At 36.6% G+C, this 13,517-nt stretch overlaps 2 protein-coding genes across 18 annotated transcripts in view; one reads left to right on the top strand and one right to left on the bottom strand.

The window, feature by feature from the left end:
• Positions 1 to 342: 342 nt before the first annotated feature.
• PACRGL (parkin coregulated like) lies at positions 343 to 12,518 on the top strand. 4 transcript variants are annotated; one of them, XM_085545644.1, is made up of 10 exons: positions 343 to 514; positions 1,805 to 1,962; positions 2,993 to 3,125; positions 3,730 to 3,797; positions 4,784 to 4,874; positions 6,653 to 6,787; positions 7,561 to 7,668; positions 8,602 to 8,682; positions 10,023 to 10,139; positions 11,918 to 12,518. In XM_085545644.1, exons 3-9 carry the CDS (start codon positions 3,123 to 3,125, stop codon positions 10,077 to 10,079), a joined length of 543 nt encoding a protein of 180 aa, XP_085401770.1. In that variant the 5' UTR covers positions 343 to 514; positions 1,805 to 1,962; positions 2,993 to 3,122; the 3' UTR covers positions 10,080 to 10,139; positions 11,918 to 12,518. The 4 variants fall into 4 exon arrangements, with proteins under 4 accessions (XP_085401770.1, XP_015718331.2, XP_015718330.2 ...); XM_015862845.3 differs by lacking the exon at positions 2,993 to 3,125 and having other exon boundaries at positions 1,809 to 1,962; XM_015862844.3 differs by lacking the exon at positions 2,993 to 3,125.
• The window catches only part of KCNIP4 (potassium voltage-gated channel interacting protein 4), a 368,227-nt gene continuing 365,633 nt past the window's right edge, over positions 10,924 to 13,517 (bottom strand). For all 14 annotated transcript variants that reach the window (XM_015862835.3, XM_015862833.3, XM_015862837.3 and 11 more), the window contains one exon: positions 10,924 to 12,546. In XM_015862835.3, the coding sequence (XP_015718321.1) occupies positions 12,499 to 12,546 (48 nt within the window). In that variant the 3' untranslated portion in view covers positions 10,924 to 12,498. The remainder of the gene's footprint in view (positions 12,547 to 13,517) is intronic.

Raw genomic sequence — 13,517 nt, 5'->3', positions numbered from 1 at the left:
GTTGTTGTTGTTTTTATTTTATTTTATTTTATTTATGTCTTTACAGTCCACTCCATTCACTGAGGCTACTGATGGAATCCAAGGGGAAGGCTTGGGCTGGGCACAGTTGAGCTGTAACTGGGGAAAAGGCAGGGTGGCAGCAGATATCACTGTGGTGACAGAGGACGAAAGGATGACCTTCCCCCTTCATGCAGCAGCCTCATACAGCCGCACATCCCTCCCTCCATCCCAGTCGGAGGGCAGCTCATCGCACAGCCCTTCCACCGCGCATGTCCCGCTCGCTCCGCCCGCCCCGGGCTCGTCCTGCCGAGGAATGTTGGGCTCCTGGCGGCCCGTAGTTTCCTCGGCAACCGGCAGGAAGCGTGGCCGCTCGTGGGGCTGCCCGCTGCCAGGTCACGGGTGGGCCGGGTCGGGCATTGGGGCTCTGAAAAGGGGGGATAGCGGAAAACGAAAGATTGCTGCTGCTCTCTTTCTCTACCCCATCTGCGCTCCGGCAGAGAGCTCATTCAGCGGGGTAAGTGAGCAGCTTCGCCTTTGCAACCTGCTTATTGCCGGTCTGCTTTTTATATGTGGCTTCCAGAAACCAAACTCCCATCTTTACTCTTGTCCCAAAGGGCTGATCTATCTGTTGTCATTTATTTACTGCGCTTCCTGTGATGGTGTGACCAGTGATTTGAAATGCATCTAGAATTTGTTGTTAATTAAAATGGTATTGTAAGTTATTGGCATGTATCTTAATTACTTCTTGGAATAGGAAAGAGTCTGAATGCTTCTGGGCATGTGGTTCAACAAATTTGAGTGCAAGGTCTTGCACCTGGGTTGTGGCAACCCCCATTGCCAATACAAGGATTGAGCACAGCTCTGCCAAAAGGAACTTGGATTTACTGGTAGATGGGAAGCAGTGATTCTGTGATTCTGTGGACATGAGCCAGCACTGTGCCCTCACAGCCTGGAAGGCCAACTGTATCCTGCATCAAAAGCAGCGTGGCCAGCAGGGCAAGGGAGGTGATCCTGCCTATCTGCTGTGTGTTGGTGAGGACTCACCTGGAGTACTGCATCCAGATGTGGAGTCCTCAGTACAGGAGAGATGTGGAGCTGTTGGAGTGCATCCAGAGGAGGGCAAAAATGTTCCAATGGATGGAATACCTCTCCTATGAGGACAGGCTGGGAGACTGGGGGCTGTTCAGCCTGGAGAAGGTTCTTTGGTGACCTGATAGTGGCCTTTCTGTATCTGCAGAGGAGCCATAAGAAAGAAGGGGATGGACTCTTCAGCAGGATCTGTTGTGATATGACACAGGAAATGGTTTCCAACTAGAAGAAGGTAGATTTAGATTGAATATGAGGAAGATTTTTTTTTTTACAGTAAGGGTGATGAGGCTCTAGAACAAGCTGCCCAGGGATGTGGTGGATGCCTCATCCCTGGAGACACTCAAGATAAGGCTGGACCAGGTTCTGAGTGTCTGATCTAGCTGTAGATGTTTCTGTTCTCTGCAGGGGAGTTGGACTTCATGACCTTTAAAGATCCCGTGTGTGTTTTTTGTGTGTTTTGAAGAGTCTTCAATGCCTAATTGTGGCCTTTATAAAAGATTTATTGCCAAAGGCAGGCCATATTCTGAAAATGTTAGCAAAGTGAAGGAGAGCTGCACAGAATTAGGAGATACAGAAGAACTAGGATTCCTTTTTTAATGCACTTATTCAGATTTTCTTCATTGTTACTGTCAGTCTTTTGACCTGTAGATTGTAACCCTTGATATCCTGTCATGTAGGAATGGAATTCTGTGTTTTTAATCTTTTTCTGTTCTAGGTAGTAATGTTCTAAAAATGTCATCCGGTGACCAGATAAAAGCAAAGACTGCTGCACAAAAAAGCAAGACATCTTCTCCTTTGCCATATTCTCCAGAACCTGCAGTTAAGCCACAGCCAAAACCCAGTGACAAGCTGAATCCCAAAACTATTGATCCAGTATGTATGGGTGGTGGGTCTTTTGTTTCATTTATGGAAAAAAAAAATAAAAAAAAAATTCCATACTTGAAGATATGCATGCAGATAATTCTTCTGGTCTAATATTGATAAATGAAACTAAACTTTTGTAATTGATTGTAGATTCCCTAAATTACATGCTGAAATGTTTCAGTAATAACATGCTTATTACTTTACTTTAAGAAGCATTGATACAACTATGTCTTGAGTGGCAACTTTTTTTTTTTTTTTTTTTTTTTTTTTTAATTTTCTATGTACCTAAACATGATTTAGGACCAAGAGTTAAAGCGGTTTTCTATTGGTTTATTTCATATAGTTGTAAATTTTGGCACCTGGTCCTTCAGGGGAACAGATCAGAGTTATGGCTTTGATAACCCATGCCATGTTGTGCAATGAAACAGACTCTGCTAGTATCTCAAAGATCATCTCGTAAAATCTAACAAATAAATTGTTAGTGAAAAGTCAAATTGTGCACACAGTTTTATCAGTGTGGGTGTAGTTTCAAACACTAGAAAGATAGAAATTTCCAGGCATTTTATGCTAGATACTTTGTGACAAGATGTTTAAACTTGAAAGTAGCATTGAGTGATAATGCTAATAAATTAGATCATATTTCAAACTGATAAGAAACATGTATATGATTAAAAAAAAGTAACTTGGTCTAGGCTTTCTTCCCATTAAGCTCCCACTAATTTTCAGTGCCCACTTGCTTAATGTTAGATGTTATTCTACATCTTGCCAACTTGTAATTTCGCATATAGTTGGATCAGGCTAGAGATGGAGCAGAAACAACCCTCTGCAAGTTACCTGCTGTTGTTGAGTAACCCCACAGCTGTGTGTCAGCTCAGTAGCACACAGCTCCTCACTCTTCCCAAGCATGATGGGCGAAGGAATTCCAGAGGGTAAAAGTGCAAGAATTCGTTAGTTAGGGTAAAGACAGTTTACTAGGTAAAACAAAAGCTGTGTGTGCAATCGAAGGATAACAAGGAATTAATTTGCTCCTTCCCATCAGGAAGCAGATCTTCAGCCACTTCCAGGGAAGCTGGGCTCATCACACATAACGATTTCTTGGGAAGACAACCACCATCATTCCGAAGTCCCCTCCATCTTTACCCCAGCTTTGTTGCCTAGCATGACACCATATGGTACAGGACATCCTTTTGACCATTTTGAGGTCAACTGTTTTAGTTTTGTCCCCATCTTGTGCACCCCCAGCAACTTGCTTAGCAGGGCAGCATAAGAAGCTGGAAAGTCCATGGCTTTGTGTAAGCACTGCCATGCAATAAGTAAAGCATCAGTGTGCTATCATCAGTATTTTCATCAAAAATCAAAAGCACTTAATCATACCAGCCTCTACAGAGAAAATTATTCCAGCCGTGACACCTGCATATAATAACAATTAGGAAAGTGAGATGTCCTTAATCTGTTAAGAGAGAACTCATAATATTTCAGTCTTAAGATTTGCATGACAAAATAGGAAAATGGGAGCACTGCATCAGGAGAGCATGAATTCTACATTATTAGTTCATTTTTACAACTTTCTCTGCAGACAATTGAGTCAAGCCCTTTTTTTGATAAGTGTATCAAACGTGCATTTTCCATCCTATATCTGCAGATTTTTCAAGTTAATACAGTCATACAACCAGGCTTCCTTCTCAGTAATTTGCAGTTTTAACATATTCAAATTTATAAACACATAACACTTTTTTTTTTTCCTTCTTTTTTTTTTTTTTGTGTGTGTCCTTGCAGTTTGCTGCTCCTTCTAGAACACCTTCTGCGTTTGCTGCTACATATGCTAAAGGTGGCATTCCGTGCAGGTATTTCAGTTCTGTTAGTTTACTTTTTGTTATATGCGTTAGGGTCAGGTAGAATTTGGATTGATAAACATCTATTCACAGCTTTAGACTCTCTGACTTAGGCAGTTAATTTATTTTCAAAGAAAGAAGCAATTTTCCACATGTTTGATACTGCCTTTTTGTTCTTTTTTGTGCAATGTTAAAACTGTTTCACAAAAGATGCTGATTTCATCATTTAAAGGTGCTTTTCCTTATAACAAAGATAATAAAATTAGTGCCATTTTATTAAGTAAACATCTTGCAGTCTTTTTGTCTGCAGTAGGTAATATGAGAATGTTTTCTTGATTATTTCAACTCTAATTTTCAGCAGTATTGGGTATTAACAAAACTACATGTAAGTGTTTTATGGTATTTTAAATTCCCTTTGTCTATTACATATTCACATACATAATAAGCACTTTTGTCAAGTCTTGTCAAGTGGCTGCAGAATTAGTTAAATTAATAATTACTTATTAATCATGAGCACTATATATGTATATGCTCTAGCACTATATATATATATGTATGTATGTATGTATATATATGCACACATATATTAAAGAAACCATGTATACACGATTAACTGAAGAATTCCACTATAGTTTTCTTTCAGCTTCATCTGTTTTTTCATATCAGTTAGTATTTGAGGGAAATGATTATTGACAGTTATTAAAATGAGTAGAATTTCAAAGGGAGCATCTTCTGTGTCTGTATGAGATGCATCTGTAATTCTTGCAACTTTTATTTTCTGATTTCTTTGTGGTTGGGATTAGAATTCTGAAAACTGCCATCTCAAAATCTGTAATAATTGCACTTCTGCGTGCTCTTACACATCATTATGTTGAGGTTGTATATACAATGGCATATAGTCTAAAAAAACTAATGGTATTATTTCAATATGAATAGTGTTAGAAATAAATCGTTTATTATTATATGTTGATTTGTTCCAACTTTAATTCTTTATATAGGTTAATGCATGGATCAGTAAAGCACCGACTGCACTGGGAGTGCCCTCTTGAAACAGTTCCTTTTGATCCTCTTCTCATAACTCTGGCAGAGGTAAACTATCTTTGTGGGGAAGATAAGCACACAGTATTTATTCCATGTAGTGCTGAACGTACTCAGCTACATTTTTATGTCATCTGCTGTTATTTAACTGCTGCTGTAATTGTAATTAGTGGTTTATAATTTATTCTTTGTAACAAGGGATGCATAAAAATGTCTCAGAGCTACATGTTCCTAAAAGCTAAATAATGCCAGTCTACTTCTTCATGATTTAATTAAAATAATTCTGGGAGGAACTGAAGTAGTGGCAGTATCCAAACCCAATTTAAAACACAGAGCTAAGTAAGAAACTAAGAACAAGCCCATTCCTTTCTGACCTAAGCATTTATCTGGGATGTGGACGCTCTGTGGAAGAAAAAAGTAGGATTTCAGTTCTCTCAAACACGCACAGTGTTCTTCTTCTTTTGTTCATTTATTTTTCCAGTACATACCTTTCACATACATTACAGTCTGGGATCCAAAAAAGTCATCCAGGGACTGTGAAAGCATAACTCTTCTAGATAACACCAATTGTATTGTCACCATATCTGCATAGGACTAAATTCACTGACTGGATTTGCCTATGGCCGAGAAAGAGTAGATATGTTTAGAGAGCACACTGGAGAACTATTGATTCTTTGTCTTGTACCTTTTGGAAGCACTGAAATTCACAATTCAGTAGTTAGTTTAGCTGAATTCCAATTCACCTTCAATCAGAATACTTTTGTGTGTGTTTGCAATGATCTGTATGCGTAAAATGACTGAACTGCTATAGGGTTTTTCTACTTATTTGGAGATCCAGACAGTGTCCACTGTGTAAAAATAAGTGCCCACCTCCAAGCTAGCATCAACTGAAATCTATTGTGGGTACTATAAAGAGTAATTTAAAACGAGTGGAGTTGTGTTAGATTTCTCTCTTACTTTTTTTCTGGTCATTGAAAAGATAGCTGGTGGGTTTCTGTGCTCTTTTTTCACAGCAAATGTTTCACAATTTTTCTGCCACTAAATACAAGGGGCCTAAAAAAAAATCATTTATGGCCAAATATGCTTCAGGAGTCTTAATAGAAGTTGGATATAGTGCTTTCTGTAGAGCGGGCTTTTTTTTTCATAGAATCCTAGATTAGCCTGTGTTGAAAAAGTCCTCAAAGATCATTTGGTTTCAAACACCTGCTGTGGATAGGGTTGCCAACCACTAGACCAGGCTGCCCAGAGCGTCATCCAGCCTGGCCTTGTATGCTTTCAGGGCATCCAGTTTCTTCAAAAGATTAAACAAGCTGTCAATGCTTAAAGTAGCTTGCAGTTCCTGGTAAGGAAATAAGAAAGACTTCCACCATATAACTTCAGTCTTTGAGTTCTGCTGCTTAGGTCATCGTGCATATTTGTACCACTCACAAGTTTTTGCAGTTGCCGGCGGGCTGTCTTTCCTTCCACTGTTCACCTTCGATATTATTTTACCTAGCAGTATAGAAACTATTTACAAATATAACCTAATCTTCTGTTGGCCCTGTATAAAAATTCCTTTGGGTAGGCAGATTAAAGATAATGAAGTACAAATAGTGATTGAAATACGAATTTTCATAATGTAAGTTTAATATTCAATGTTTCAGAAGATAAATGGATATTTTGTGATCAGAGTTGTACTCCATGGATCCACATGGTGGAGTTAGTGTATTTTATGTATTGAATTGAGGTAAAAGAATCTAAACACTGTCTTTCTGTTATGTGGGACTTTCAAAATTATGTTTTGTTTAACAGAATAACTATTAAGTGAATATATTTTACATTTGCACCAGGGTCTGAGAGAGACAAAGCATCCCTATACATTTGTTTCAAAGGAGGGTTTTAAAGAATTACTTCTGGTTGGAGATGCTGCTGAAAAAGCCATTCCGCTGTTGCCTCGTCTAGTTCCTGTGTTAAAGGCTGCATTGGTACGTCTTACCCTTCTTGCAGAGACTTTCATAGTTACTTTTTTATATTTATTTTTTTTTAGAACTAGAAGAAGTATTCTTGTTGGTTCTTCCAGTCACTTTTATTAGTATGATAATGAGAGCAGTACAGATGACAAAACACCATAGAAGTAGGTAAGAGTGTGATGGTTGCTGGCAGGTGACAGAGCTGTAGTTGGCAGGGCTAAGTTCATTGAGCCAGAAAGTCATTGTTTCCTGCATTTCTCCAACAAAGATAATTATTGTTATGAGTTACCTAAGAATTACTGTGAGTTCATTACATTTTCAACTAAAATGTTGGTTCCCAGTTTTGATGTATCCACATTTTAAAGATGTTCTTCCTTAGAAGCTGTGCAGCGCTGTATATGGGATACATTTCAAAAGTGAAACATTAGATGTAATTTCTCTTGCTTGCTGAATGTATTTATTTGCATATAAAGCATAAATTAGCAGTTTTCTTTTTTATTATTTTTAATTAAGTGCAGTAATTTCACTGGAAAATTGTGGACGCTTTTGTTTTCCACTTTCTACAAAAACATACCTTTGCATTTAATTATTAAATCTAGACAATATTCAGTTGCATTCTATTTCTTAACTGTTTAAAACATTATAAAAATTAGTGGTTTTCCAGTAGTTTTAGTTTATTAAAAGTACAGTTATAAAAATACAACCATAAAATAGAGATTGCATTTTTGAAGAGCTTGTGCACCTGTCTGAATATTAGTCTGACAGGACTTCATTTTCTTCCATCAAAGGCCCATTCAGATGATGAAGTATTTGAAAGGGGATTAGATGCTTTAGTTCAACTGAGTGCTGTTGTTGGCCCATCTCTTAACGACCATCTTAAGCATCTGCTCACAAATGTAAGTTTTAATGCTGTAGTAAGAGATTATATATATTTTTATGGTACTTCTGTGGAGATGTTTATTGTAATATCTGCACATATAACATTGGAGGACTCAGTAGTACCGTGAAAAGCATTACTTCATATATTTCTCTGTGCAAGTCCATCATTCCTGTATAGTACGGTGACTTTAAATGTTCTAACTGTACAATACCTGTTTTTAATGTAAACTGGAGAATAAACGAGGGGTTTTCTGTTTAATAAAAGATCCAACTTTCTGAGCCTGAGCTGATATTAACATTGTTTCAAAGCATAGCATCTGTGTTTACTGCTAAATCAGTTTTGTACTTCAAGTATGAACTTTTTCAAAAATCTGTGAAAGTGTCAATAAATGATCATAGGAAAATATTTCTACTTCTTTCAGATGGGAATTCTGCACATGGAAGTTTTATTCAGTAAACTTCAAGTTCAGTTGGGGAATGTATTTTTATATGGAATCCTTTTGTAGACATCCTTTTGTAGACTTCCCTCCTCTATCACACAGACATGGTTTAATTCACCTTTCTTCCAAATAAAATTTTTACAGCAAAATTAAAGGAAGAGAGTATCTGTGATTATTTTTTTGGAGTATTTTCACTATAGTAAATCCTGTTTGGTGCAAATGAAAACCATGTTAACCTTTCATGTGGATAGTACTTCAAGAATGACTTTGTATTGATCGATTCCTCTTCCATATTTGTTTGCTAAAAGGAAAAAAATTAAACTGTTTAGCTTAATAGATGAGGAACATAAATTGAAAGTAAGCTCAGCGGTTAACATTTCGCTCCTTTTGCCTTACTGAGATCCATACTTTGACATCAGCTACAAGTTATAAAATGATGTTTCTTTCAGCTCTCATTTCCCAAAGTAAAGAGAATGGGTTACAAACCTCTTTACTGTATTTTTCCAATAGCTTTCAAGGAGATTAATGGACAAGAAATTCAAAGAAAAAATCACTATTGCTTTACAGAAGTTGGAGCAATATGGTGGAAAGGTGAGTTGACCAGACAATAATATGTAAACTGCACACTTGAATGCATCTTTATCAAGACAACTTCCATATCTGGCTATCAGATTAATAACCCTGTTCAGAGAAGTACTTACTTTAACATGTCACAGCTATTCATATTGTATAAAACAGAGGACTTTTTTTATGATATTAAACTGTGGCAATACCAGTCTGCTGTAAAAATAGTTGTTTTAGTCCTTTTCAGGTATTAAGTGATGATAGAAGTGACCTTAAATCTACACTGCATGAAGCATATTCTGCCAGTTAGCTTCTATTGTTTCCCATTTTTTTATTTCTCTCTTTCATTTGTTGTCACCATTATTTTAATCATCCCAGAGCAGGAAACAGAGGGGTGTATTTCAGTAAAATATTCCAGGGGGATCAGCAGCTATATAAGAAACTGAATGGCCGTACTCAAACAGTGCTTCAATCCGCATTGAAAAACATGCAGAGCTAACATCCATCCATGTGGATCCCTATCAATGTTATTTGCTTGGAAAATTTTATTCTTCTTGGTGGGAAGTTTATGTAGCCTCACTGGTTAAATAAGTCACTCTCTATTCTTTCTTTTGAATTCTTCGCTTTTCTGGAAAGTCTTTTTCGAGGCTTTAGAATGGGTGTGGAGTGGGTTAATATCCAGGGTGCTTTATAGGAGTGTTTAGTTCAAGTTAGGCTGAGTTATGCATGCAGGCTTCTTGTACAGACCATAGAGTAGGGTAGATACCAGTGAAGAGTGATCCATGAATTCACCAAATGTTAAATGCAAATTGCTCCTGGCCCCTTTTGACACCTGAGTCAGGCTGAATATTTGCCTTCCTTAAGTGCACCTGGGATGAAGGCTTTGTGTTCCTTTTTCTGTGCCTAAGTGCTTTCCTCAGCAATCTTTTAGCACTTGCTAAAAGAAACAGTTTGCTGTTATTGATGATGTCTGACCGTTCCCTAATAGCTTAGTACTTAGGTCACTTACTAAGAAAATCGTCTCACATTTTAGCCCCTCTTGGTTAACCCAGAGGTTAAAATCCACGGTTGCTACACGTTTAAAAAAATATATACTTAAAGTACAGAGGAGTATTACAGTGTTGAACATTGTGTTCACAGCTTTTGTTGTGCAATTCATTGTTCATCGAGAAGAAAAATTGAGAAAACACTGGCTAGAAAGTAAATTTCTTAGTAAATAATAGATTTTAGTTTTCTACCATTTTTTTTCATAGCAGTAAAGGCAACTAAGAGTTTTGAATTATAGTTTATAGACATGATGTGAATGCTCTCACATGTAGCGCTAATGTGCCTCACTTTGTTTAAATGCATTCTATTTTCATCATCAGGCATCGGTGACTATCATCAAATCGAAAATTCCAACCTATTGTTCTGTATTCCCCTGAGCAAAAAGTGATTTGTGAGTTCAAGTCTGAAGATAAACTGCCTATGAACATCACTTTGTGGTATGCTATATTCTCTTAAATTAATCACAGTTCTTTTTCAGTATAATGGAGAGTGGAAAAAGTCCCATAAGTAAGTTTGTGAATACATGATAATGAAAAACTATTAATTCTCTATTGGCTGCTATTTATGTATGCATTGTGCTCACAAAGACATTGGATATTATTTCAAAAGCAGAGCAAATGTAAATTTGTATTTTGTTATAAATTACAATTTCCATTAATGCAGCTGCATAAGATGGTCTGTATATTTATGGAACTCAAAATAATTTGGCTGTAATTACTTAAATGGAAGTTAACTTTGTGTTAAATTACATACGCTTTTGAAACATTTAACTTATTCTGAGCCATGGGCGTGCATGGATGCAGTTCTGGTTCATCAGGACTAAGTGGATTAGACAGAATTGTAAGAACCCACCTAGACTTTTTTGAGAGTCAGCTTTTGAAGGTATGAAGCCAAGCACACCATACATGTAGCAAACAGAGACCTTGCTCAGGGTCTGCCCAACACTCTGTTCTCAGAATCCAGAGCTGCATTTGTCCATTAGTGAGCTTGATTCCAAAATGTCATTCAGCAGGTCTTGTTAAATAATACTGTTAATTTGAAAACAATTTCAGAATATTCAGAAGATTATTGCTGGCTGGCTAAATTTAATTCAGAACAGTTCTATTCTGAGTCAATATATTAAAGCTTTTTGAAACACATAAATTTTGTTGGCAGAAATCTTAAATCTGAAGAAATACAGCTATTTGTTTAACAACACACACAAAAAATTGCTCATGTTGCTTGTTTTTCTTCGTTTACTTTATTTCTTATATTATTTTTTGTACAAAATGTGCACACTTACTTAGTTTACACAAACACTCTAAAGCAAATTTCAGGTGTACATGTATTGTACTACTCTTATCCTACACTGGTGATAACAGAGCAGCCTTCAACATGCCTCTAACATCCCATCTCTACACCAGAATAGATACCTGATTATTTATATATTTATTTATTTATTTTGCAAAAGAATGTTTACAACATTCTTTCTACATCATTAATCCCATTTCAAGGTTTCTGCAGCAATGTCACAATGAAGATTGGCCTATCTCTGAAAGCATTTCACCTATTGGGAAGTATTGGCATCAATCTCTGGACAGTGTATCTTAAAAATTACATGTATCGGAAGGGGCATTAGTTTATTTTAGGTACATACATTATTATCTAGTTTCATATTTAAGGTTTCTCCAATCTTAATGAATTAATGATCCTAAAAAATGTAATGCACTTATCACATACAGATAATATCATATAGTTGAAGCTTCTTGGTTGTTTTTTTTTCCTGAATCTTAAAGATACTACAAAAATGCTGACAGAGATGTTAGCTCAGCTAGTCGTCATTAGTAGATGTTGCTATGTAGTGATTTTCATTCTGCACACTGAAAAGGGATGAAAATTTTAAAATAACTTTTTTTTTTTTTAACTTTATTAAAGGCAACAAGACACAAACTTATGGAAACAGTGGTAGTTAAGTTTTCTTCATAAAAAATTCAAATTCTAAAGACTCTTAATTTTAAGCAAAGAACTTTGTTTACATGTCCAAGAAGAATTAGAAGCACAGTGTGCACAACATGTTGATATTTTTGTCATGATCAATTAAATGCAGATTTACTAGATAAGCATGATTGATAGAAGCTTACCAGTGTTTGTTAGGAAACAGAACTACTGAAACAATCATAATTTAAATGTGTTTGCTGTTTAACACTTCTTCCTCTCAAGTTATCTATTTTGCTAGGTTTGGGAGGTGTTTCTGAAGAGGACAGAAGCAAGTCAAATGTGAAAGGCAACTGCTGCAAGCTGTGCACTGGACATCAATGATAGCACTTTAACTCAAAGTATTACTTAAAAATGAGGACTACGCCAGAAAACATGAAAAGAAAATATGAGGCAATTCCTCTGTATAAATTAGAAGCTGAAACTTAATAAGTATGCTTAAACACCAAGAGCTGAATCCAGTACAAATGTGTAGCAAAACTAAGAGTATTTAATATCCTTGTGTGATTAAATCTATTTTATCTAGGGTTTGGAATGATAGTAAAGATGCATGTCAGGTTCTGCTTTGAGGGGTTTGAAATAAAACACTGACTTCTCAGAACAATCTTGCTATGTAGCCACTGCTGAAGTAATAAAATGTGTAATTTTGAAAGATTTAGGGAGAAAACTTTAATTAAAAAAAAAAAAAAGACTTATTTGCATATTGCATGTCTCAGTATAAAGCTGAGTAACTTTATTTATGTTAAAGTGGGAAATCCATCTTTTAGATTATGTTGCAGAATTGCTTATATTTGTCCATTAGTTGTTGACCTAATGCCTTCATTAAATCACATTTTCAAAGAGCTGCATGGACCGCATTATATTCTCATCCTGTAAAAAACAAACACACAAAACAAACATGAAAATCATACACCATTACATATACAGCTGGCAAATATCTATAGTGAAATTAGGTGGGACAAACTGTACACATGTAATGACAACACCTGTTTTTCTGTTTGGAGAAATTCTTAGCAGAAAAAAAGTGATTAACGGATATACTCCTAATTTTGGAACCGCAGAGATTGGAAGGGACCTCCAGAGAACATTGAGCCCAACCCTGTTGCTAAAGCAGGTACCCTACACTGTGTCACACAGGTAGAAGTCCAGGTTGGACTTAAATATCTCCATACAAGGAGACTCCACAGCCTCTCAGGGCAAGCCGTTCCAGTGCTCCATCACCTTTACCATAAGGAAGTTCTAATGCATGCTCTGTTCTCTGCAACTGATATTCAGGCCTTCCAGTAACACATGACTAGTTAGTTAGAAATTAAAATTATTCACAGTTCATTCCAGTGGCTGATACATTTCCTGGAAAACAACAACTTTGAGTAGTTTTCTCAAATTATGATGTTAGTAATTTATGTAATCTGTTCCTCAAAATGCTGAAGTAATGCCTAACTTATGCCACTTTCCAACACACTGAGCAGGCAAATGACAGAGGAGAAAGAACTTGATCGAGAGGAAACACTTTTGTCCTTACTTTTTCCATGAGCAAATATAGGCCCTTATACCTGGTGACCAGACAAGACCATACTCAATGAAGACCAAACACTCTGTAGCTCCTTACATAACTTCTTCATGTTTACTTGGTCAAAGGATTGTCCATCCTTTGCACAGGGACTATGAATTCAGAGTCCTGAACTTGAAACATTCCCTAGACCATACCGTGCTTCCACAATATTTGTGCCAAATGAGTACTCAGCACAAAGAGGGGATTTTAAAAGAGACAGTTATGTATGTGTTTAAGAACACAGAGGCCCTTAATGCTACCAAAAAGAAGAAAACAAACAAACAAATAA

This window comes from Coturnix japonica, chromosome 4, assembly GCF_054131305.1.
Source record: "Coturnix japonica strain WE chromosome 4, WE-NBRP24, whole genome shotgun sequence".
NCBI lineage: Eukaryota > Metazoa > Chordata > Aves > Galliformes > Phasianidae > Coturnix > Coturnix japonica.
This window is presented reverse-complemented; position numbering and strand designations above follow the sequence as displayed.